The sequence below is a fragment of the Colletotrichum gloeosporioides genome (genome assembly GCF_011800055.1).
Source record: "Colletotrichum gloeosporioides strain Lc1 chromosome Unknown consensus_17, whole genome shotgun sequence".
Taxonomy (NCBI): domain Eukaryota; kingdom Fungi; phylum Ascomycota; class Sordariomycetes; order Glomerellales; family Glomerellaceae; genus Colletotrichum; species Colletotrichum gloeosporioides.
In genome coordinates this window covers 1,094,492-1,118,793 of record NW_025544662.1, presented here as the reverse complement: position 1 = coordinate 1,118,793, position 24,302 = coordinate 1,094,492, and the positions used below count along the sequence as shown (strand labels likewise).

Sequence of the window (24,302 nt, the reverse complement as noted above, 5' to 3'; positions counted from 1 at the left end):
GTAGTCATGGAATTCTGATCAAAGGTCTCACATCCAATATTCAACGACCATACGTGCCTAATGGAAGACCGTTGCCTAGCGTTCGAACCAATTTGGAGGGATTTCAGGGCCGGTGGACGTCCCTTTGGCGTCTACGGATATATAATATTGCACTAAATCCAGTGCGACCATGTGACCTGCTTCCGTATCCCCAGACGAGCTCCCGGTAACCCTCAATCATGAAGTCTCTCACTATCGCTGCGGGTGCTTTTTGCCTCCTCGGCACTGCTAGCACAGTCGCAGGTGCAGCCGCACCAGTCACCAGGACTACCGAGCTTGCGGACTTTGCCCGCAGCCTAGGCGTGACGGATGAAGACCTGCAGAAGTTCACGGAAAAGTACAGCCCAAGAAACGGTTCTTCCTCTTCAGTTGAAGGCGCATGTCTCCTGGCGCAGTATGTCCTTGGCGAACCCCAGGTGGATGCCTCAATAGTCGATCAAACCGCCGTGGAAGTGAATTGGTAAGTCGACCCCCTCCCCTCCCTGGGATTCATCATCGCATATTCTAGAGTTGATACTGAAACAATGCCCGCAGGTCACAGACCTGCCAGATTGAGCCGCACTGCGTCATCCAGCCAAGGGACGCAAGCGATGTGTCGGTCTCGCTCCGCATAGTCGAGTTCTTCGGGACCAAATTTGCCGTTCGCAGTGGCGGCCACTCCCCGAACCCGGGCTGGGCCAGTATTGGCCAAGAGGGCGTTCTCGTAGACCTGCAGAGACTGAATGGAGTCACGCTGTCCGATGACCGCGCCTTCGCGAGTGTCGGCCCAGGCGGAAGATGGGGAGACGTGTACTCCACTCTAGACGCCGACAAGGTTGTCGTCATGGGTGGTAGGCTGCCTTCTGTCGGTGTTGGGGGTCTGATGCTGGGTGGTAAGTCGCATCCATCAGACGGCTTGTTGGTCTCCACAGAAACACTGATCAGGTCTTAGGTGGCTACTTTCACGTATCAGAGCAGTTCGGACTTGCTGCGGATAATGTCAAGAACTTCGAGGTATGCTCCGTCGCTAGTCATTTTTGTAGCTGCCCATCAAAAAGCTCACAAGGTTTCACAGGTTGTCCTCGCCAACGGTACAACCATCGACGCCAATGCCGACCTGAACCAGGATCTCTTCTGGGCCCTCAAGGGCGGTGGCCCCAATTTTGGCGTCGTCACCCGGTACGACCTCTACACCATCCCGGTGTACGATGTCTGGGGTGAAATCCTCATCTACTCCGTCGACCAGGCTGAGGACGTCCTCCGAGCCTTTGACGAGTGGCAGAAGGACGGGGCGTCAGACTTCAAGTCGACCATCGCTCTGACTGTGTCTCTCGACTCCATCACTGTCGGCCTGGTGTACTCGGAGCCCGTAGCTCGGCGTCCGGATGCATTCTCCCCGTTCGGCAACCTGACGCCTCTTGCTACTGCGCTCCCGCCTCTGAACACGACTTTCGCGTTTGTGGCTCAGCTACTGCAGTCAGCTTTCCCGACTTTGCCGGGACGGTAAGTAGTTCCCCGGTAGAAAAGCTCCGAGACATGTACTAAAGTACTTCGCAGGCATGATTACAGGGGATACAGCTCGCGCATCGACACGGAGCTGACCATTGACATGTACAACTTCTGGCGGGAAAAGGCGATTGCAGTCAGAGAGGCCACTGGAGCCAACCAGACATTCGCCATTCAGCATGTGGGACAACACCTCATTGACCAAGGCGTCGAGAAGGGAGGCAACCCCCTGAATATTCCCACCGGGGACCAGCAGTGTAAGTCCGACTCTCGCAATGCCTAGAATACGGCGCGACCGTCCAGACCAGTCCACAGTCCACAGCAGCTAACCCGGCTCCAGGGTGGACGACGATCATTGACTGGGAGGATGAGCAAGACGACGAGGTGGTTCGGTCTGTGTCCATCGAGACCACCAAGAAGTGGAAAGAGCTCGGCCAATCACGCGGCTCGCATCTGGACTTCGAGTACATGAACGACGCGTCCAGGGACCAGAATCCCCTCCGGTCGTATGGGGCAGCGAATCTGGACAGGTTGAAGAGCATTGCGGCTAGTTACGACCCGAAGCAGGTGTTCCAGACGCAGCAGAACGGAGGGTTCCTGGTCTCGCGTGCGTGAGTCTGGGCAACTTAGGCAACCTCGTACAGGGATGTGTCGCAATCTTTGGGTGGAGCATCTGATTGAGTGCTGCCGGGGTTCTCTGTCACATTGGCCGTTGGTGCTTGTTGGCGGTTGAGATTGCGGCGCCTAACGTAGCGGGAATGTAAGACAGCCATCGGACGCCCACCCCTGAAAGATCGTGAACGTTGCATATCTACGCTTTAAGTGCATAGCGCATTCAAGGAGCCAGTGAGGAATGTTAATCCATGTTGATGCTGTAAGTTGATCGGTGAGTTGCTGTTACATAGCGGCAAAGGTACGTACTGTGCGTGCCTCATTTGTCCGAATACGGGAGGTACCGCAAAGGACCCACCTCCGCATCCTTCGGAAAGAGTGGGTCTCCCGTGGTGTGGATGGGTCGGCCTGTTCCGGTTGTGCGCCGGAGCGCCCCCCTCTCATAGGCTGCGGGTCAATGCCGTGGGGTTCACACCCGTGTGGCTTGCGGCCTGGGACGCGCTCCGGAATCTGTCATCTCGTTGTCATCTGCATCCCCTGTACTTTGCTTATCTCGCCAGCAAATCATGAGCAATGACCGCCTCCGCAATTCGAACACGGTCGTCAGCTCCGAACCCCACTGTCATCCTCCCTACCGCCACGGGCTTCGCGCCGAGCGTGTTGGAGTGCAACATGCGCCAGGCTGCCAACTGTGCCTCATCGTGCCTGGCCTTGGCGCGCATCGCAAACAACTCAACCCCGGCATCATTCTACCGCCGCGCCACCACCCCCGCACCTACGCCAATACTTCCTGTCCGACCTCTTCGTCGGTGCTGGTCTTCTCTTTCTCCGCCTCTGATCCTGCTCCCTCACCTCCAACATGACGGCCAACGTCGACACCACCACGGAGCCTCAGCCCCAACCGAGCGTCTCTCGTTTCTTCTACCAGCAAGTCACCTTCAAGCCCGCCGAGATCCGCGATGTCGACCTCAGCGGTAAGACCGCCATCATCACTGGCTCCAACACGGGCATTGGCTTCGAGGTCGGCAGTCAGTTGTTGGGTCTCGGCCTAAGCAAGCTCATCCTCGCGGTGCGAAATCTCGAGAAGGGCAAAGCAGCCGCCGCGAAGCTCGTTGCTAGCCGCAAGGTCCCGGCCGCCGCCATTGAAGTGTGGGAGCTCGACCTGTCCGTCTATGAGTCCGTCTTCAAGTTCGTCGAGCGCACCCGTACACTAGACCGCATCGACCATGTCGTCCTTAACGCGGGCGTCGGTCATGCGAAGCGCGTCTTCAACGACAAGACAGGCCATGACGAGATGGTACAGGTCAATTTCATCTCCACGGCCCTGCTCGCCATTCAGCTCCTGCCGGTCCTCAAGGACAAGGTCGGAAAGCAGCCAGCACCTGCTCGCATCACCTTCACCTCGTCTGAGGTCGCCGCATGGACTTCTTTTGCGGAGAAGTCTACTTTCCCTCTCCTGGCCTCCCTGGACAAGGAGGGAAAGGTGGATATGCTAGATCGCATGTTTGTGACGAAGCTCCTTGGGCAGTTTCTCATTCACAAGCTCGCGGCACTCGTCCCCCCATCTGTGGTGCTGATCAATTCAGTATCTCCCGGCTCTGTACATGACTCCGAATTCAATCGCGAGCATGACAAGACATTTTCTGGCGCCGTGGCCAAGGTGTTCATGAAGCGCGTCGCCAATACCGCCGTCGTGGGTTCTCGACTGGTCACTGACGCTGTCATCAACCATGGGAAAGAAACCCACGGACTATTCCTGTCGTTTACCAAGTTATTCAAGTCAGTTCCCCGAGTGATGCATTCCTTTAACCTAGGATTCTTGTCTAACAGTTTCGAATGTGAAGGTTGGCGCCGATCATTTATACACCCGAAGGCGAGAAGATCGAAGAACAGCTATGGTCGGAGTTGTTAAAGGAGTTCGAACCGTTCCACGTCGGGGACATTATTCGAACGATTTCTGGCAAATAGACACTTACAGTCAAAGGTCTTACAGCTTTTAGATCTTTGTGGCCGGAACTAGATCCTAGGGAGCAATGAAATACAAATTAATTGATTACCACCACAATGTGGATGAACTATTCGGTGTCTTCCATTGTATCTCTATCCTAATCCTCTTTCCAGCGCATGTCAGAAGAACTTGTTTCTTTGGTTGAGATGCCTCGACACTACGGCGATCCGGAAGCACCAAACTCAACGGGAAACTGCTAAATGAGAATTGAAAGCCTCTGAAAGAATTTATGAAAGCGGGAAAACGTTTAATCGGCCTTTACATTGTCTACAAATCGTCTCTGGAAGACCGTCTGACTCATTCTATCGCATGCAAGATCCCAATCTGTTGTCCACTTGCGATAGAATGGCTGGTACCCGAGCAATCCGCTCCCGATCCATCGCCCTACCACGATACCCAGCCCGACAGAGAAGTACTTCCCGAAAGGAACCCAGCTGGGAAACGATACATAGGTTCCTCCAGCATCAAATGTCTAAATTGGGAATGAGTTAGTTAACAACGCCAGCCGACGCGAGGGGCGCAGAGGAACATCCGACAACATACGCAGAAAAGTTGGAAGAAGTCGATCTTTTCACCCTTCACGACAATGTCGTCTTGGTACTTATACCAGTTCTCAAAGAACACGGGATTCAACTCAAAGACGTTGTCCGTCCTCTCACCAGACAGAAGAAAGGCGACTTGAGTGATGCCGTCGTCCTGGCCCGAGATCGGCACGGGGTACGACCGGTGATGGACGTACGGCTTGATGGGAAATCGGCCGTCCGTCGGCCCTAGGATGATTTCTTTGCCTTCGAGCTCAACGATGATCTTCCCCTCAACAGCCTCAATGTACTCTTCCTGGAGATGGAAATGTGTGGGAGGCTTCTTTTCGAAGAACTTGGCGCCCTTCACGAGGTCTAGCTCAACTCGTAGGGCAAATGAGCGCTCCGGGTGTTGAATAAGACGGCCGACGACGGCACCATTTAGACTGTGGGATAGTTAGCCCGGTCACTGAGGTTCGAGGCTCAAAGAGGATGGGGGTGAGAGTGATTACACTGTGACAAGAGTGTCCGAGTCGGAGTACTTCACCGCGTTCTTGTCGGACTCGGGCATGCTGGGCAAGGTTTCTCCGGTGTTTAGTTCGTCACCTTCGGTGAAATCCAGGCTAGTAATCGCTTCTCGGGAAGCATTGCTTGTTGATTTCCAGTACATAAAGCAGAAGAAGCCGTCGCGACAACTGCCGTGATCATATGCCGTGCCCAGGCAGATGTTAGCGAAGGAATCGGCTCCGCCAGGGGCCTATCCGAAGGATTAGGATCAGTGGGGTGTTCGAGGTCTAGTCAGTCTTACGTGAGGGCCAGGGGCAGAATGCAAGGCGAGGTTGACACAATGACCCTGGTAAGGGTCCAATGGGCCTAGATCGCCTAATGCATGGGTGAAAGTTGATGGAGCCGCTAGTGCATCTGCGTTGATAACGACAGCAGCCTTACGGGTGGTGCCAGACAGCCAAGGATGCGCGGTCTTTCAGACGTGGGTCGTGGGGGTGGATCAGAGGGTAGTCAATATTCTTCTGGAAAGCCCCGGTAACTGCATTTATCATCTCCAGTATTGATAGGCATACATCTCATCATTGTAGGGGTATTCAAATGAGGCACCGGACGAAAGTGCACTTGTCACCATGGGAAAAATGAAAGCAAGGCTTACAGGATGATAGCTTCCAGCGCGCTCCGACGACGAAGCTGCCACACGTGTACTCTATTGGATGATTGCCGTCCCAATGAGTAGTTGAGACTACTGACGACTAAACCCTCTGCTCTAAGATGAAGGATAATATTTTACAGTATCAAGTACTCAGCCAGAAGACCACTCGCGATCGCTGCTCCAGTGAGCCAGAAGCCCTGAGAAAACCAGCGCCAGCAGCTAGCGGGATCGGCGAGATCAACTCTCGCAATCATTGAACCGACCGAGACAACACATCCTCCGACCACGAGTCCGTAGTATGGGAGTCCCATTCCGCCGTAGTAGCCAGACGCTATGAGACAACCAATCATGCTAAGAAACATCGACCAGAGAGCCGGCTTCGCGAACCCTTGGATCAAGATCGCAGTGCTCTTGACCCCAACCTTCAGGTCGTCTACAATATCCTGGTGGGCGTAGATCGTATCAAACACAACAACCCAGAGAATGGATGCCAGCAGTAGGCTGACAGTCGAGGCATCTGTCCACGGCTGAGAGACGCCCATTCCGGAGCTGCCGACCATAATTCCCCACGTCAGGCAGAACCCGAGAACAAATTGCGGTAGGTTGGTATGTCTCTTTGCCCAAGGGTAGTAGATGGTTCCGATGATTGTCGGGATTGCGGCCAAGCTTGCGTCCCTGGGTAGGAAGAGCAGAAACGCAGCCGCGGCTATTGCCTGCGTACAGGCGAAGATGAAGGCGGCGCGGTATGAGATGGCACCTCGAGGGATGGGTCTCATTCGTGTTCGCTCGATTTGAGCGTCGACGGGGGCGTCGACGAGGTCGTTCCACGCGTGGCTGGCATTGTTGCAGAAGAACGACCCGCCTAGCAGTATGAGGCACACGCGAAGGACATCCTGGATTGGGAGACCGTGGACGCTCGCGGCGTGGAGGGCGCCGAAGGTATGAGGAAAGTAGATGAGGAAGAAGCCGGCTGGCGGGCTCAGACGAGAAAGCTGGATGTAGGGGATCCAGGACTCGGGAAGCCGATCGACCCAGCCTTCGGGGTGAAGACCACCATACTGTTGCGAGAGTCCGTCTGATTTAGTTGTTTCTTTGCCCTGCACAAGCGCCTGCTTTTCAGATAGCGTCGTCTGGGACATGGTGAACTGCAATCGTATGGGAAGGTTTGTGGAGGACTAAGATGTGATAGAGAAATGGGCCGAATGACGAAGTAAGTCGTACGATAATCTCCTAGAATCTGTCAACGCCCCTTTAAGTAACCTTGGAGAGAGATATCAGAGTATTTCCATCCATCCTAACTCTCTCCATCTCATTGAAGCTCTCACAATTGCCCACACCCCTGAGCCATTTCTCCGTGCGATGCGTACACGCCCAAGGGGCAAAACATCTAGGGATCGCACACCCTATGGGCGTATTGAGGGATAATTCGTATGCACAGCGATGGATCTCAATGAATCCTGGCGCACCCTAAACGGGGACTGCTGCCTGGGCCTCGTTTAAGGAATACCGAAGGTCCAAAGCGGAAATCTGGACCTTGGGGCTATGCACTTGACACATTGGCTTTGAGCTTTGAGGACCAGCCGTCAGGGACATCTCCTGCGCCGTTGTCCATTCAGTTCAAACACCCTCTCGTTAATCGAAAATGATCAACACTCCGTGGCTTCAGGTCTCTCCGGCGGTAATCGTTGGTGTCATAGTCCTCACTCTTTGTTGTTGGATCCTCAGACTGGCATATCGTCAACCTCTCCATGGAATCCCCTACAACCGCGGCGCCGCTAAACGCCTGATGGGAGATCTTACTGAGCTCGAAGAATGGGACAAAAGCGGCAAGGGAATCCGACCTTGGTTTCTAGCGCAGGCTCCTAGGCACAACTCTGCCCTCACCCAGATCTTTCTGGGTCCATTTGCGAAGCCGGCTGTACTCGTCTCTGATTACCGCGAGGTCAATGACATCCTGAGCCACCGGGATGCGGTCGACTTCAAGAGAGGGAAGAAGGTGGACGTCTTTAGGGGCCTCCTACCTCATGCGTTCCCATCAATGGAGACATTTGATCCGCGGTTCAAGAGCAGCAGAGACTTGGTGAGAGACCTTATGGCCCCATCATTCCTTCATTCGGTATGTATCAATCTCCTCAACTTATGAGACGGTTCTCGAATAACATCCAGTCCACAGGTGAACGCGCCCCACGTCTATGCTGTGTCTTGCAACCTGCTGGAGCTCTGGCGGACGAAGGCTCGTCTTGCAAGGGGCCGACCGTTCAATGTTTTCAACGACATTGTTGAATTCTCCTTCGACGCCATATTGAGTGCAGCCACTGGCCTTGGGCCCGAAGGCGGAGATGTCAAGCGCCAACTCTCTTATTTGTCCGACCACGACAATAAAGAGTCGCATTTCACAGATAGTAGTTCGGAAGTTGACGAACTCGCTCAGCTTCCTGCCGCCGACCAATCCCTCAAACTCTGGGCTTTGGGGGTGAATGAGGAATCTCTGTGGAAGGGGTTCTACATGCCTTCACCTCGACTTTACCATGCCGTCAACAAACTTCGCCCGTCAGTGCGCAAGGCAGAACGCGTCCTGAAGGACTACGTAGAATCGCAGATCACTGCGGCCATTCCTAGACTTTCTCAAGGCGGCCAGCCGGAATCGGCCCTTGACTTCACGATTCAGCGAGAGATGAGGGCGGCCGAGAAGGCCGACAGAGAGCCTTTCTTTCGAGACCCTCGTATTCTGGACCAGCTTTCGGGATATCTCATCGCCGGACATGACACCTCGACGGGTTCCCTTCTCTGGCTGGTACGAAAACTTCTCGCACACCCTACAGAACAAACCAAGATTCGGGACGACCTCCGCAACACTTACACTGCCGCTTGGAAAGAGGGGAGGTTACCCACACCAACAGAGCTTGTACGCCATGCCCCTTACCTGGACGCCTTCATTGAAGAGGTGCTGCGGCTCAACACCCCGGTGGTTACGATCATGGTGACAACGAACACAAATACCCTTGTGCTCGGCCATCCAGTCCCAGCAGACACACAGGTCTTTCTCAACCTCACGGGCCCGTCCATCAATATGCCTGCGGTTCCGGTAGACGAGTCGATGCGAAGCGAGACGTCCAAGACTTACAAGCCGTCAAGGCAGAATTGGGACGACCTCGACCCGGAAGCGTTCCGGCCAGAACGTTGGCTCAAGAGAGCAGATGACGGCTCATTGGTCTTCAACGCAGCCAGCGGGCCGGCATTGGCCTTTAGCGCAGGAAACAGAGGTTGTTGGGGCAAGAGGCTTGGGTATCTGGAATTGAGGATCTTGCTGACGTTGCTGCTGTGGACTTTTGACTTTGAGGTGCCAGAAAAGCATGTATCATGGGAGACATACGACTCGCTCGTTACAGCACCGAAAACTTGCATCTTGCGAGTATCTGAAGTCTCTCAGTGATGTGGAAAATGCAGGAGATGGATTCATGGCTGTCAAGGTCCCAGTCATAGAGCCAAAGTGCCTGTCCATCGTGCCGTTTCCGAAGGCGCCAGGCCGCCCGTTACCTATCAGCCCACCTAGAGATCCTGCCAAGGTCTCTGTTTTCTCTTCGAAACCATGGATTATTCTCTTCTACATTGATGGATGCTTACCTACGAGGGCGGTTTCAGAATCATGGTTGCTGAATTGCATCATATGACGAACGTATCTCTGTGGAGTGCTTCGAAGAACCCTGATACCAGAGCATTGACTGAAAGAAATGCAGCCATCAAATTGCCTTGTTATCACTGTTTTAATTCCTCCACGGTGACTGTCACAAAGCTCCTTCTTGAAGGTGTATACCTGTCACTGAGAGGATCCATGACGTGTCCTGTGTGTGGCTAACTGAAGGACAAGAATCATAAAAATGAATGGTTACATCTTGCTCCTCATGCTTGAGAACGACTGAAATGACCTAGCGGCTTTTGGTCGAGGAGCAATCATCACTTTGCCCGACACCAGTTTACCGTTTTTTGCACGACAAGAGATCTCTTCTATCGGTGTAGCTTTCGTGGAACACCGGATGAATACTGTCTCGACGACGGTCGATACCAATACTCCCTAACGATGGTTCCGAATCTCGGCCGCAACATGAAGCAATGATAGTACAGCTGCCAGTCGGCGTCTTGAGCAAGGTTCTAGGGTGCGACAAAGTCAACGGCGTATGGGATTTCATTTGTGCTAAGTACTCACGTCGGAAGACAGATGTGCTTATATATCGCAAAGTAGATGACCAGCTCCATACATTGGAAAATAAGTTGAGAGTGCGTAAGGGTAGACACTGGATGCGTAGCTTAAGGATCAGGGTTCTGAGGGAGTTGAAGACCCGTGATGGTACTATTTAGATATGAACTCGGTGTGGTTTACTTGAAACTTTTCAGACAGCCCAATCTCTTCTTATGCGGCCGACTCATTCACATGGTGGCAAATCCATGTCTCAGGACGTTGAACCGTAAACTTTTGCCCCATTGCAGAGGGGATGCATACGGCCCAGATTACCTTTCAGTTGGGCTCATAATTGAACATGCTACTATCACACATCTCTCTCCGTTTATTCACTTGAATCAGTCCGAGTCGGTCCTGTGCAATTTTGTGTCCTTCTGCCAAGTGTTTCCATCATCGAGAACCCCCATATGAGTTACCACTCAAACCTGTCCAATTGGAGCTTGTAATGCTGGAAGAAATAGAGTGGGTGGGTGTGGGCTGGAATTATTCGAAAGAGAGAGACTGGAAAACAGATGCGAAACATCGAATAAATACGCAATTGATACAACTTCGCAGTTTCGTGAATCTGATATTAGGGAGAAAGGGTATTCGCATAATGACTCTAGTCATCAAGTGAGAGTAAGAATCAGAGTCTCATATGCCTTCATTCACATTCCAATTCTTGGTGTTATTGCCCATTTGAGCCTGAATCTCTATGCGTCCCATACATCACCTCGATTCAACCCACCGGCCACTCATGAAGCATGAGTATGGAAAACCTTTGAAATAATCTTCCACTCCCCATCGAACTTCAACAATGAGTGAAAGTCCGTGTAGCTGTTTCCCGCCGCATCCTTTTCCATGTCCACCCTCACCACAGCTGTCGTCGGTGTGATTGCCAGAATGTCGCACCGCGCCTTCATCTGAGGAGCCGCCCCGGCGCTGCTAATGAAGTCGTAGAGGTTCTGGATGGGGCCGCCGAGCAGGGCGCCATCAGCCATGTGGCCGTACATCGTGGCGTCTTTGTGAAAGCCCTGGGCGAGGAGGGCGCTGTCGCCCTTGGCGCAGCCGCCGATGTAGAAATCTTGAACGACCTTGACGACGGCGTCGTATTCGCTTGTGGGAATCGTCTTGACGTTTGACATTTTGGTGGATTTTTTTCGGCTTGAACGAGAAGTAGTTGCGGTTTGGTTTGAGAAGGTGGCAGTTGAATTATGGTTTTCTGGATGGTTTGAGAGCTCCCGTATGAGAAGCACGTCTTCGCAACCTCCCGTCATATATATACCATCCTTCGGGACGTGGGGGAGAAACAATCTCACCTAAGCCGTTGCTTTATTCCAATCAACAGTCTCAACCAAGTTACACAGTCTTGTCATCCCTCTCCTCTTTGCAAGAAACAGCAGCTTACGTGGACCAGCCAAGAAACAAGATGGCACACCGTCTCCAGGTTAAACTTCCCCTCCTCACTGATCTCACGCGAAGCGACTGAGGCAATCGTGCTTGGCAGTTGCAGATGGCGCTCCGTGCGTGCTGATCACCCTTGGTTTGTAGCATGTTAGTGGGCCGTCCGGGGCATATTTAGCACACTTGGGGAGGGTCACAGTGCTGAAACGGAGCTCACGGCGCCTATGTGGGTCATACGGAGAGGCGGACTCGGGAGCCACGGGGCATGACCAGCGACACTCGGAGCTTGCACCGGCTTCCGGAATTTTATGCTGCATCGGCTCCGCGGTCGGAACGCAGTACCATATCCGGTACCATATCCGGTTTGAGTCTCTGAAACTTTTCGAGAACTACGTAGATTCAGTGGAGACCCGCAGACACAATTGCCTTGTTTGCCGAACCCCAAGGCCGCCAGAGGCCGTTGTCATTCATTGCCGCAGTAGCACCAGCCGTTGAAGGCCGTAAGGCTCATTCCTCAAGCATACCTAGCGATTTGAATGCATGCATACCACTTGATGTCCTTGAAGACGGGCCGGATGTTTATCCATTCTCATCTTCTGTGGGACGGTGCTTTGCTACCTCATAACACTCACGGTGCGCTAGAAATTCCTGCTAAGCTCGAACTGGAAGGAAACGCACAAACTGCCAACCATCTGTTGGCCCTCTTCAAATGCTACCTCACGCAGCGCCGTGTGGTGTTCGAGTGGACTAGCAATAATCCAGGCTTCGATACACCGCCACATCTGATGTACCGAGTACCTAATGAGGCGGTTGCCATTAACCCAGAAGGCTGAAGACCATTAGGAGGGAGAGTGTGGTCCAGACGTATGCTTTCTGGGGTAACACAAAGGCAGGCAATCCTGATGTGGGTGAACTGCGCCCAATGAAGACCACAGCAAGAAGGTTGCAGAACGAAGAGTTTGCTACATTTGTTAATGACAGGCTTGGCATTGAACACTAAAAGGGACAGCCCGGGCAGGCTATTCCCTATCCATCGCGGCCGTTGAAAGGGCTGAAAAAGAGCATTTATGTTGGGCGCCACCCGTGCCGGTCCCCTTCTTCAGCGGGGTAGCATTTTCCCTGCCATGGCCCATGGCGGCTACCAACTTCCCACCAGGAGACCCGCCAGAACTCCAAGCGCGCAACTCGCGACTCTCGATACATCAGTCGATGTGAATTCATCGTTAATGCGCAATGGCGCCCCAGGCTCGTCACATGTCTGATACAGAATCCAAGACTTGCTCCTCAGGAATGGATTCGAATCCTTCTTCAGCGGGTGCCGCCGCTGCAATTGATCCTGGGAGGCCGTTGGTGCTTGCGACGAAGAATGATGTTGTCCATCCGCAGTCGCAAGAAGATTGGGAGAAGAAGAAGGAAGCGATTCGGCGCCTGTATCTCGAGAGGAATCTTCCGTTGAAGGAGATCAGGCGAATCATGTATGAAGAGCACTCCTTCTCTGCTACGTAAGCACCAGTCCCAATGCGAATTGAAGGATGATCCAGTTCGCTAATAAACTTGGGCTATCCTCAGAGAGAGAATGTTCAAGAGACAGTTCCTCAAATGGAATTTTAGGAAGTACAACACACAGGGGCTCCGGAACGACCAATATGAAGGCCAACCCGTAGAAATGCCTCCTGGGAAGACTTGCAAGAGACCCTCCCGAAGAGGCGTCAGCAGCACAACCAGCAGCAGCAGAACCCCGGCTCAACACCTGTCGAGGACCGGTCGCCCTCCTCCAGCCCTTGTAAAGACCATGGCGCACGCGAACCTGACTGACCGGCGCACGCAAGAGCTATTCGTCAACCTCAATGACCTTATCCAGGGCAGCTCCAGAAACCATGCCGGGTGGGACCTCCATCTGCGGTTCGACTTCCTGCCTTCCTCGGCCATCCACCTCCTGGACATGTTCGAGCTCTTCAACCGACTGCCTGCCACTCTAAGCCGCCAGCGCGGGGCGGTACTACGGCGCGCCTTCCTGCTCCTGGAGGACGTGATCACGCACGACCCCATCGAGATGTTCCGCACCATTGTCCTGGACGCGCCCCACCTCATCCCCAGCTTCGACATCCTGTCCCCGTACCTCGTGCACTTCTACCGGCTGCTCTGCGTCAGCAAGAGAGAGGGCGAGCCCATCACGCGGCTGGTCATGCTGATGCAGCAGATCATGTCGGGCGCCTCGGAGAAGGAGCTCTTCTGGGGCATCGGGCGGATGCACGAGCACTGCCTCAACTACTACGGCCACGTCCTCGGGCGAAAAAGCGAGCTCGACCAAAGGGACGGTGTGGACGTGCGGTGCGGCGAGCAGGGCCCCGCGCACCGGCACACGATCGAGTGCTACAACGGGGTGCTGACGGACGCCATCACGCAGTTCGGGCCGGCGGCGGACGAGGTCATCACGGTGGAGCACAACCAGGTCGTGGCGACGGCGTTTCTGGATGCTGAGTGGGACGGCTTCCGGGAGTTGTGCGGCAGGCATCTGGACAGGCTACGTGCTGCGGACGAGGGGCCGATGGGCCAGTGGAAGAGCAAGTCGCTGGAGCGGTATGCCTGGGTCAAGTACATCGCGTCCAAGCTGGCGGTCAAGCTCGGGGATGCAGAGGCCGGGGTGGAGTGCTTAAAGGAGGCCATCCGTGCCGCCGAGTACCTGGAGGCCCAGGATAACAAGTGGAGGGAGAGTGCCTCGTGTCATGTCCTGCGGTATCAGATCGAGCTGGAAGACGTCCTGCGCATGATCGATAGGCTGGAAGAGGCGAAGGATGTACAGGCCCGTATTTGTTCGTCAAAATACTTGCGTGACTTGATGCGAAGGGATATGGCTGAAAATGAGGCCTATAGATAGGACGATCGGATAAGATCTCAGGAAGTAAGACTACTGAGGTCGTCAGGAAAGATGAAAGAGGAGAATGAGAAGGGGGACGATGGTGACGACGTAGATACCAGGGACAAGCTCCCTGGGTATCCATAAGTATCTGTCTGGAAAAGAAAGTCCCTTTGTGGTTCGGACTTTTTCAATGTGGGTGGATTCGGAGGAGCGTCTGCGCCACTCGGCAGCATGGTGTTCATGCAAGGGCTTTTTAGCTTTTCGGGAGCAGGCATCTGGCATATCCAACGAGATCCCACGTTTCTTCAAAGGACCTTGCATATGCAGATGGAGAATTGTCTAGCATGTTGGATATCATGTAGCCATCGCAAGCTATCAACCAGGGAAGACCTTTTGAAGGTGCCGGGAGGCTCAGCATCCACGAGAAAGCTTGGCGTTATCTTCTTTGTACACAAGTATTTCGGGCTTCAACTCACGAAATCGGCATTGAACCGCGCCTCTGTAAATCTATCCACGTTTAATACAACTATCATGACAGGAAACCCGAGGTAGAGAGTCACTCAAAGATGAAGTTCATGATTAGATAGTCGAGGACCGCCTGCTTCCAAGCATGCCTGTACCTCTCAGAGGCCAGTTTTTGGGGCTGTCCAACCGATATAGGAGGCAGCTTCTGTATTGCTTTGTTCGTTAACAGAGAGGCTACAGAAGCTTGGAAAATGTATAGGAGCCGCTTCAAAGAGCATTCCACTCATGCATGCGTAAGCAAACAGGTGTGCAGTTCGAGAAACAGATGCTCGTCTCACACACATCAAGAGGTTTGGATTAGGTAGGCTTGCCGCTGTGAGCCGCCATATGAAGCTGCATTACTAGAGATACTTTCAGATACGAGATATTTGTCTCCTTGAATGCCGGTAAAGTTCATTTCGGGAGAGTTGCAGGCTCCGAAGGACTTTAGTCTGATCTGCCACAGCAGAATCCCGTGGTGACTTCCTAGCTGGAACTACCAAGGGCCATGCCACATGAATACGCTGAATACACAAGGAAAACTGTTAAGAAAAGAAGCGACGCAAAGATTGATAGAGATTGAATAAAATGACTGACTTGGACGAATTCGAGAGAAAACGTCTGCTGACAATTACCAAGGTTCTTTCGGATATCAAGGGCAAGAAAACGACATTCTTACTTGGATGACTGGTGGTCTGCACTGGGCTTCGTCAATATAAAGGAGCCGGGGATGAGACACCGCTGGGTTTGGTGGCTCTTCTCATTCAGATCCTCTGATTCAGGTTTATTGGCGTTGTTTAAAAGGTCCTGAAATTAACCAAAGCCCTGACTTCTCTGCAGTCAGGATGTTCACTCCCAGTTCTGCAAAGAGCTGGGTCGCGCCTCATCCATCTCAACTCTAGGAGGCCGCAGAGCAATTCGCAAAGAATCAGCTGAGCCGTTCCGCATAGTATGAAGATAGGAATGCTTTGAATACACAGCTAGAAATGGCCAGAAGTGACATCGTTTGGATATTGATGATGGTGGACCAAGGTGGCTTACTTTGATATATCTCTCAGAATGATTGCCTTAGCTGACATTACCACCGCAAGCCCGAGTCAAATGTTCCGAAACGGAGCTAACATTGCTTGTGTGGATGGACTGAGTTGCGCGGATCTGTCCAATATATAGGGGCATTGGCAGGAGCCTCGCACGCCGTCATCGCCGACGATGAGCGCTTTTTATCACAGGCCAGTGAGCATGCACTGGTTCATCAGAATAACCGTTTCATCCACAGAGGGCAACAGGGAGGAACAGAGAGGGACGTTATTCAAGGCGGAAGTGACCTCCAGCTTGATTTAGGCAAACGTAATTGCAGCGTCGCGATCGTTATTCTCTCAAATAGAGGGGGACCACAATTGTTTGTCAAGTCTCAAGGTAGCACCCCATCAGACAGTTATAAATATGTCAGAGCCTCAAGAAAGCTGCCACTCCAGACTCCTCTCTGACTCCGGTCTGTAGCGTGCACCATGGACAAACATCATCTTCACCTATCATCATCTCTCAGCCCAACCCTCATCTGCCCCTTGCCACCCCTATTCGACCTGAAATAGAACGGCACAAACACCAGATCCCTCTTCTCCCCCTCCTCTCCACTCATCACCACTTCAGGCGTACGAACCCAACCAGTCGTCTTCAGCGCAAAGTACTCTTCCCCCCTGATCTTGTCAACCCTCCAAATCTCCTCAACCGCACTGCCCCGCTTGATGCCAACGTCCTTGAAGTGGTTCTCCTCCCACTCGTTATCCGCATCCTCGACGCAGTACACAATCGGGCCCCGCCCAAGAGACAACGTCCGCTGGTTCGTGTACGGATGCGGCGCGATATACCGCGGCTCAAATCCGTAAATCACAATCGCAAAGGCCGGGTTCTCGGCCATATACGCCGGGCCCAGGTGGAGGTACCCCCTCTCCAGCTTGGACTGGCCAACCTTCGGCGCGGGGAGAAGCATGAAATCTCCCTTGGCCCACGCCGGAATCCTCAACCGCACCGTCATGCCCACCCCCTCGGCGCCGTCGAGCCGGAATCCCACCTTGCCCTCCCACGGCCAGTTCGACCTCTGCTCAAACCTCACCTTCCTCCGCCCCTCCTCCACCTCGAACTCGACCGCCGCGCTCGTGTACAGGTGCACATTCACGAACCCCTCCCCGTAGTCCCACAGGTACCCGCCCAGACTTCCAAACAGCCGCGTGACGTTCGGCGGGCAGCATGCGCACACGAACCAGTCCTTGCGCTCGCTGCGCGCGGCGTCGCAGCTGGCCAGCGCGTTCTCGTACGTGAAGGCTTTCCCGTCGGCGCTCATGGCCGTCATGACGTTGTTGTACAAGCACAGCTCCATCACGTCGCCGTAGCGGCCGTCCAGCGCCGGGTCCGCGTGCAGCAGCCGCTCCGCGAGCATCATCACCCCGACGCTCGCGCACGTCTCGGCGTACCCGCCGCCCTCGTCGGCGCCCTGCGGGAGGAAGTAGTCGATCCCGAACCCCTCCCACTGCGCGACCGCCCCGATCCCGCCGGTGAGGTACATCTTGCGGTCGACCATGTTCGCCCACAGACGGCGCAGCGCGGCGAGCCAGGCGTCGGCCTCGGCCAGCTCTTGCTGCGTCCCGGAGGAGGCCCCTTGGGAGAGGTTCAGCAGGTCCGCGGCCGCGGTGAGGAGGTACATGGCGCGCACGGCGTGGCCCTCGACGGTCTCCTGCTGCAGGATGGGCGCGTGGGCCTGGCAGTACCAGAAGGAGCGGTCCATGGGCCACGAGTTGGGGCGCTTCCAGCGCGGCTCGTCGTCGCGGCGCACCGCGGCCTCCCAGTCGTAGAAGTGCTGCCCGTCCTGGCCGCGCGGGTTGCCGCGCTCCTCGAGGAAGAAGCGCGCGAGGTCGTAGGCGTCGCGGCTGCCGGTGGCAGAGTGGAAGCGCAGCAGGGCGAGCTCGATCTCGGGGTGGCCCGGGTACGCGCGCGTCTGGCCGGCGCCGGGCCCGAAGCGGGCGCGGATGTGGGCGATGTACTTTGAGAGGGGCTCCATGAGGAGGTCGTTGCGGTAGTACTGCTGGTGCGCGAGAGCTGCTTCGATGAGGTGTCCAGCGTTGTACCTGAGTTTTTGATAAGTCAGGGCGTGTGTTAGCTTCAGGCGACTCTCGGGAAGACCGACATTTCATGCATGTCGCGGATGTTGGTCCAGCGCTGGCCCGGGGCGACGACGGAGAAGTGGATGTTAAGGTAGCCGTCGTCGTGCTGGGCGGCGCGGATCATGGCGACGAGCTCGCGGACGGCGGCGTCGATGCGGGCGTCGTACTCATCGGCGAGGAAGTAGCAGGCGCCCTCGATCCATTTGGCGACGTCGCTGTCCCAAAAGAGGTGGAGGGGCGCGGGCCAGCGGGAGTTGTCGTCGTAGATGGGGTGCCATTTGAGCTTGAAGGCGTCGTATTGACCGTTTGCGCGGAGCTGGGCGAGCTGGGTGTGGAGGGTCGTGCGGGAGACTGTGTTGCGGCGGGTCAGGAGGAGGGAGGGGTGGGTGAAGGTTGTTTGGCGAAACGTGAATTGGGGGTTGGACATTGTGCGGAGGGTTTGGGTGTGAGGTTGAACATGGAGCGATGAGAGGCTGGGAGTGCACGAGATGAGATGGAGGAGGTTGAGAGAGAGCGAGTGCTTGGCACTTTGATGATGAGGGAGCTTTCTGGGGTTGCAGGGATGTGAGTTGGAGATCGATGTGGGATAGGTTCCCGGAAAGGCAAGTCGATGATAAGAGGGAATAGGATGGTTCCTTCGTTGGAGACATGGTATGAACAGTGGCGGCTGCGGCCAACTTGATCGGGATTGTTCCCGCGGGAGCGTTCCCGGAGTGCAATGAAGAACAGACCGGATCAATTCTAACCGGGTATTGTCAACTTCCGAGAGGACGGGATGAATGATGAAGTTGAACGTGTAAAAACGTCGACAACCGCCTGTCTGAAAGTCAAAGGACGGCCGATCTCTGATGCGGGGTTCATGGCGGCTTGAATTCGGCACCTATGCCGATACTTGAGATATGGTTAAAATGACCCTGGTGAGTTGTATGTAGCGTTGCGGCGGTGTCACATTTTCTCGCATATGCTCTTAGCCAACTGGAATCGAAATCGATGTTGATGGTCTGGGCTGCATTCACACAAAAAGACTGTTAAAATTGGAGCTTCTCCTCGTAAATCGTAGTCAATTGCTTTTGGTTTTGGTATCAATTAGAAGAGGTCATCAATGGCCTTGTCGGCGTCCTTGCGGATGAGATCAACCATGCCCTGGATGGAGGTTAGTACCATCTTTCTATGGAAGCCGTGATGGCGTTCTTACCTCGGGCATGATGGGCTCGCCGTTTTTGTCCGTCACGTACTTGAAGGGCATCTCGGTGCTCTCATGCTCGCTGAATTTGAGCTCGGGGTAGGTAACGTAGGGGATCTTGTCCAGTGTTGCTGCATGGTGTCAGTGAAGGGTTGCGACTGACGGGAATTGCATTTGGGCGGAGCGCACTCTTCTCCTCGACAACGATTCTGGTGACACGGACGGCGGTGTCGGTGGTCATTTGAGTGGGCCCGAGCCGTCTGCCTTCGAATCCTTTCTTCCTCAACTCGGAGGTCCGGTCTGCAAGGGTCAGAATCGGTGCTAATGTCACAAACGAGTTTAATCGGGATTACCTCTTGGGGGGTCATCGCCTGTGTAAGAATTAGAAATGTCAGAAATTAGATAAAGCGTCGGACGGGATGAAATCCATACCCAGGATGCCGCCAAACAAAAAGGCGTCAAATTTTTCACCGTCCTCCGGGCTCAGGTCGCTGGCCGCGGCGGGGTCGAGCAGGCACACGCGGGACTTGTCGTGGGCGTACAGCTCCTCGACGCCCCGGTTCTCGGCCTTGAAAGCCGGGACTTCGCTCAGCTTCGCCGGGGCCTTGAAGGCGGCGGGCAGGGAGGACAGCAGGAAGGTGCCGGCGGCGGCATGGGTCTCTTTGGCGATGGCGATGTACTCGAGTTCGGACCACGGCCCCAGCTCAGGGTCGAGGTGCTCCACGATGTACGTCTTTCCCATGTTTGTGTTGTGCAGGGCAGCAAGAGACGGGACGGGGGTGGTTGTTTGTGGGAGACGAGGGGTGACTAGGAGGAGAGGTGTGTGTGTGTGTTCCAGACTGTGGCTGTTTTGCAAGGAGTGTGAGGTGAAGCGTGTGGTTGTGGGAATAAGACTATGCAGTACCGTGAGGCCGCGTAATAGTGTCAAAGGGGACCCAGTGGGCGTTGGGCTGGCGTGTGTTGTGTGTTTGATGGGCTGAAAAGTTGGTCAAACGCTTGTTTGGAGTCATTGAGCAGATCTACACTAGGTAGGCGCTTGCTGGTCTGCTGGGCTGCCCTAAGACACGGAACGGGTACTTTGCAAGACCCAAGAAACGATGCCGCAACCCACTTGGCAACGGCTGTCTTGATACCTGATGGTCAGAGGCGAGCAAGACGCAGCAACATGATCAAAATCAATCGTGATTTCGGCCCCGTATCATTTGGAAGATGTCCGTCTTGGCTTTCTTCCCCAAGAGTTCCATCGTTCATAATCTGTGAAGGGCAGGTACAAGGGATGGGAGATACGCAGCAGCGTTTGATGTCTCAGGTTGCACGTCTAAAAGCTGGAGATTTGCTTATCTCATAGGTACGTGCCCATTTTGAGGAGGTAAGGTACGCAGGTACGTATGTGGATGTGTGCATTACCTAAGCCGGACCCTGAACCAGGTTTCGGCGATCCGTATGGGATTTCCGCGCGTTCTGCTGTCTACATGTAACCCGACGCTCCTTAGCATTTCATTCCGGCCAGCTCCCGGTCTGACCTAACAGTTGTGAAGCTCAACGGCATGAGGGGGTTCGATCGACAGTCCAAGCATTGTACGGGGTATCTAGGGGCTGGGCTGGAAATAGTTGCTTGCGGCTTAATATCGAGCTCTATTGCTCAGAGTATTGGTTGCGCGTTCTCTGGTCCGAGATAGTGCCTATTGTCCGTACATAAGCAACCGTACGGGACAAGAACAACCACAACGATGGAAACTCGAGAGTGCACCTCTGTTGTACGCAAGGTGCATCCAGCAGCCCGACACCGCACAGCCGCAGCAGTAAAGTTAACCTCAGGCTCCCTCTGGTTCGCTAACAAGCGAATGCTGGAGCCTGTCCTGGATGGCATCATGGCATCTCCCGTCCACCCTCATCGCTCCCGTCTGGAACCACTGCAGCGCACCAAAAAAAAGCTGGGGCCTGCCCCACGTCACTTCAGCACACCCGCTGCTGAAGGCGACTGTCCCTGGGCCTGAGGTGAAGCAGCCAGCCTGTAAGCCCCTTGTTTAGAGAGTGCCACAGTGGCCCCCCGCCCTTGCGGCACCTTTCGGCTGCGCTACTATCCGCCGCCGCCGGTCGACTCCAGGGCGGGCAGCAAGTGAACGGAGGCGAACCCCCCAATTCTCCTTCCAGTCTGTGCCACGCTGCGTCAGCCAATATTGGCCAAGGACCTGGACCCGACAGGGATGCCCGGCGGACAGCTGCGCAACGACCGATGAGTGGTCAACGGAGAGTACACCTTTACAGATCTGTTTCTGCATGTCCCGTCCACCGCGTGCTCCTGCTGCCGCTACTGCTCACTGCTACTGCTGCTGCTGCTGCGCCGGACGGAATTCAATCAAGTTCGCGCATCGCATCTTCTTTTCCCCATCTCCCTTCCACAATCCGAATCCTCCCTCCCTCCACCTAGACTTCACTTCAACCATCTTCTTTTTCTTTTTCTGCTTGTGGTCATCGGCGAAGAGAGAGTCTCCATGCAATCACAGATCGGGTCACGCTCGTAACCTTTTTCTGTCTAATACCCCCATCAAAAGGTAGCCTTGGGGAGGACACACTTCCCCAACCATGGCTATCCTACCGATGATGTCCGCGCTGGTGCTCGCGCTGGCATCATGGACCGCACCAGTGCTCGCCCAGAGCCAGGCCGACTACTTCGTTCACGATCTGCCCGGCGCCCCGAAAGAGCCATTCATCAAGATGCACGCAGGGTAAGCACATGATTTCCCCCGACGCTTCCGTCTCGCCGCTTGGTGAAGCTATTCCTGCTGACGCGCGTTTCATCACAGCCACGTCGAAGTCACCCCCGAACACAACGGAAACCTCTTCTTCTGGCACTTCCAGAACCAGCATATCGCAAACAGGCAGCGCACCGTCATCTGGCTGAATGGCGGCCCCGGCTGCAGTTCCGAAGACGGTGCCTTGATGGAAATTGGCCCCTACAGAGTCAAGGATAAGGACACCCTAACCTACAACAACGGCTCCTGGAACGAGTTCGCGAACCTGCTCTTCGTCGACAACCCCGTTGGAACAGGTTTCAGTTATGTCGACACCAACGCCTACTTGCACGAGCTTGACGAGATGGCCGAGCAATTTGTCAAGTTCCTCGAGAAGTGGTTCGCCATGTTCCCCGAGTACGAGCATGACGACGTAAGTCGGAACAAACCAGATTGCCATACCAGGGCACCGAAGCTGACAGAGAACAGATCTACATTGCAGGTGAATCCTACGCTGGCCAGCACATTCCTTACATCGCGAAGGCGATGCTCGAGAGGAACAAGAAGCCCGGAACAAAGACCATCTGGAACTTGCAGGGTCTCCTGCTCGGAAACGCTTGGATTTCTCCCAAGGAGCAGTACGATGCCTACCTCAAGTATGCCTACGAGAGGAAGCTCATTGAGAAGGGCTCGCCCGTCGCTCTGAAGCTTGAGCAGCAATGGCGCATCTGCCGAACATCGCTTGCCGTCGAGAACACTGTCGACTTTTCCGAGTGCGAAACCGTCTTGCAGGACTTGCTCGCCGAGACGGCCAAGGTGAACGCCAAGGGCCAGCGCGACTGCATCAATATGTACGACATCCGCCTCAAGGACACGTACCCTTCGTGCGGTATGAACTGGCCTCCCGACTTGGTCAACGTTACTCCCTACCTCAGAAGAGCCGACGTCGTCAGCGCACTCCACATCAACCCTCAGAAGAACACCGGCTGGAAGGAGTGCAACGGCGCGGTTGGCGCTGCCTTCAGAGCCAAGAATTCAAAGCCTTCGAGAGATTTCTTACCGGACCTCTTGAAGGAGGTCCCCGTCATCCTCTTCTCCGGTGCCGAGGATCTTATTTGCAACCACATGGGAACTGAGCAGATGATTGGCGACATGGAATGGAACGGCGGAAAGGGATTCGAGATTTCCCCTGGAAACTGGGCGCCGCGCCGTGATTGGACTGTTGAAGGCGAGCCTGCGGGATTCTGGCAGGAGGCGCGCAACCTCACCTACATCCTGTTCTACAACTCCTCCCATATGGTTCCCTTCGACTACGCCCGCCGCTCTCGCGATATGCTTGACCGCTTCATGAAGGTCGACATCAGCTCCGTTGGCGGAACACCCACCGACTCTCGACTGGACGGTGAGACTGGCCCAGCCACATCAGTCGGCGGCATCGGCAACAGCACCAACACCGATGAAGAGACGCAGAAGAAGCTAGACGAGGCCAAGTGGAAGGCATACTACCGCTCAGGCGAGATCGTCTTGGTCATCGTCGTCATTGCCGCCAGCGCCTGGGGCTGGTACATCTGGCGCGAGCGTCGCAAGCGCAGGGGCTACCAGGGTCTCATGGGCGGCCCACCGGCAACGAGCCAGAGAGGCGGCACGCGGGGCCTGGAGGGTTTCCGTGACAGGCGTGGCGGCCGGGACGTGGAGGTAGGCGACTTTGACGAGAGCGAGTTGGACGACCTGCATGTGACGACCCCGACCCACGAGATGGACAAGGATCGGTACAGCGTCGGAGGGGACAGCGACGACGAGCCCCAGGAGAAGAAGCCATCGGGGGCAGCCAACGGTAGCCGCTCGAGGTAAGAACCGGATAGCCTGGGAAGGCAATGAACGGCTCGGGTTGGTTGAACTACTATTAAGGCTCTTCGGATCAATGCATGGGAAGTTTAGCGGATCACAAAAACAAAAGGGAGCCCCAGATTACTTACTACGACTACGACCACCACCACTACTACTACTCGGATTTATTCAGCACGGGACGGAGTTGTATGTGTATCATCAAGTATAGAGCAAAATGTTGTCTCTAGCGAAATGCTATTTTTATCGTTTGGTTACGGCCCACAGATGCCTTTGCTTTCTTTGCCCATTCCCAAGCTGGTGGGTGGCGGTGTGATTGATCCATTCAGTGTCCTCCTATATATATCGCTGCCCCGTGTTTTTCATACGCCTCAAACACCTCAAGACAATTTTTTTCTAATGAGAAGCGCCCAATCTGGCGTTTGCCGCCTGCCGTGATGTTCCCCCGCCGAATTCCCCTTTCCCCCCAATCCAGAAAATGCATGTATGCACAAGCTGCTGTAAAGGTATGTATGTACCAGAGGCTTCGCGTGCCCAGTATCCGATTTGTGCCAAAAATGATTGAAACTCCCC

General features: G+C 54.7%; 10 protein-coding genes across 10 annotated transcripts; 5 read left to right on the top strand and 5 right to left on the bottom strand.

Annotated features, from left to right (window-relative positions):
• Nucleotides 1-218: 218 nt before the first annotated feature.
• Nucleotides 219-2,139, top strand: GCG54_00011247 (FAD-dependent monooxygenase yanF; the record flags this gene model as incomplete). Its single annotated transcript, XM_045411152.1, has 6 exons — nucleotides 219-499; nucleotides 574-911; nucleotides 971-1,032; nucleotides 1,094-1,521; nucleotides 1,576-1,781; nucleotides 1,865-2,139. 6 exons carry the CDS (start codon nucleotides 219-221, stop codon nucleotides 2,137-2,139), a joined length of 1,590 nt encoding a protein of 529 aa, XP_045268210.1.
• Nucleotides 2,140-2,995: 856 nt separating this feature from the next.
• GCG54_00011246 (Short chain dehydrogenase sol3) lies at nucleotides 2,996-4,104 on the top strand (the record flags this gene model as incomplete). The annotated part of the gene is made up of 2 exons (XM_045411151.1): nucleotides 2,996-3,915; nucleotides 3,981-4,104. 2 exons carry the CDS (start codon nucleotides 2,996-2,998, stop codon nucleotides 4,102-4,104), a joined length of 1,044 nt encoding a protein of 347 aa, XP_045268209.1.
• A 287-nt stretch (nucleotides 4,105-4,391) lies between these two features.
• GCG54_00011245 (putative oxidoreductase yanE) lies at nucleotides 4,392-5,236 on the bottom strand (the record flags this gene model as incomplete). Its single annotated transcript, XM_045411150.1, has 3 exons — nucleotides 4,392-4,616; nucleotides 4,688-5,111; nucleotides 5,178-5,236. 3 exons carry the CDS (start codon nucleotides 5,234-5,236, stop codon nucleotides 4,392-4,394), a joined length of 708 nt encoding a protein of 235 aa, XP_045268208.1.
• A 722-nt stretch (nucleotides 5,237-5,958) lies between these two features.
• Nucleotides 5,959-6,963, bottom strand: GCG54_00011244 (4-hydroxybenzoate polyprenyltransferase; the record flags this gene model as incomplete). The annotated part of the gene is made up of 1 exon (XM_045411149.1): nucleotides 5,959-6,963. The coding sequence occupies one exon, from the start codon at nucleotides 6,961-6,963 to the stop codon at nucleotides 5,959-5,961; it is 1,005 nt and encodes a 334-aa protein (XP_045268207.1).
• A 503-nt stretch (nucleotides 6,964-7,466) lies between these two features.
• On the top strand, nucleotides 7,467-9,257 carry GCG54_00011243 (Cytochrome P450 71D8; the record flags this gene model as incomplete). Its single annotated transcript, XM_045411148.1, has 2 exons — nucleotides 7,467-7,940; nucleotides 7,998-9,257. 2 exons carry the CDS (start codon nucleotides 7,467-7,469, stop codon nucleotides 9,255-9,257), a joined length of 1,734 nt encoding a protein of 577 aa, XP_045268206.1.
• Nucleotides 9,258-10,795: 1,538 nt separating this feature from the next.
• Nucleotides 10,796-11,185, bottom strand: GCG54_00011242 (uncharacterized protein; the record flags this gene model as incomplete). Its single annotated transcript, XM_045411147.1, has 1 exon — nucleotides 10,796-11,185. One exon carries the CDS (start codon nucleotides 11,183-11,185, stop codon nucleotides 10,796-10,798), a length of 390 nt encoding a protein of 129 aa, XP_045268205.1.
• Nucleotides 11,186-13,236: 2,051 nt separating this feature from the next.
• Nucleotides 13,237-14,322, top strand: GCG54_00011241 (uncharacterized protein; the record flags this gene model as incomplete). The annotated part of the gene is made up of 1 exon (XM_045411146.1): nucleotides 13,237-14,322. One exon carries the CDS (start codon nucleotides 13,237-13,239, stop codon nucleotides 14,320-14,322), a length of 1,086 nt encoding a protein of 361 aa, XP_045268204.1.
• Nucleotides 14,323-16,333: 2,011 nt separating this feature from the next.
• On the bottom strand, nucleotides 16,334-18,393 carry GCG54_00011240 (uncharacterized protein; the record flags this gene model as incomplete). Its single annotated transcript, XM_045411145.1, has 2 exons — nucleotides 16,334-17,930; nucleotides 17,990-18,393. 2 exons carry the CDS (start codon nucleotides 18,391-18,393, stop codon nucleotides 16,334-16,336), a joined length of 2,001 nt encoding a protein of 666 aa, XP_045268203.1.
• Nucleotides 18,394-19,052: 659 nt separating this feature from the next.
• GCG54_00011239 (Protein arginine N-methyltransferase SFM1) lies at nucleotides 19,053-19,891 on the bottom strand (the record flags this gene model as incomplete). The annotated part of the gene is made up of 5 exons (XM_045411144.1): nucleotides 19,053-19,109; nucleotides 19,162-19,280; nucleotides 19,339-19,449; nucleotides 19,503-19,520; nucleotides 19,582-19,891. 5 exons carry the CDS (start codon nucleotides 19,889-19,891, stop codon nucleotides 19,053-19,055), a joined length of 615 nt encoding a protein of 204 aa, XP_045268202.1.
• A 1,844-nt stretch (nucleotides 19,892-21,735) lies between these two features.
• On the top strand, nucleotides 21,736-23,959 carry GCG54_00011238 (Pheromone-processing carboxypeptidase KEX1; the record flags this gene model as incomplete). Its single annotated transcript, XM_045411143.1, has 4 exons — nucleotides 21,736-21,878; nucleotides 21,957-22,317; nucleotides 22,374-23,731; nucleotides 23,818-23,959. 4 exons carry the CDS (start codon nucleotides 21,736-21,738, stop codon nucleotides 23,957-23,959), a joined length of 2,004 nt encoding a protein of 667 aa, XP_045268201.1.
• Nucleotides 23,960-24,302: the final 343 nt, after the last annotated feature.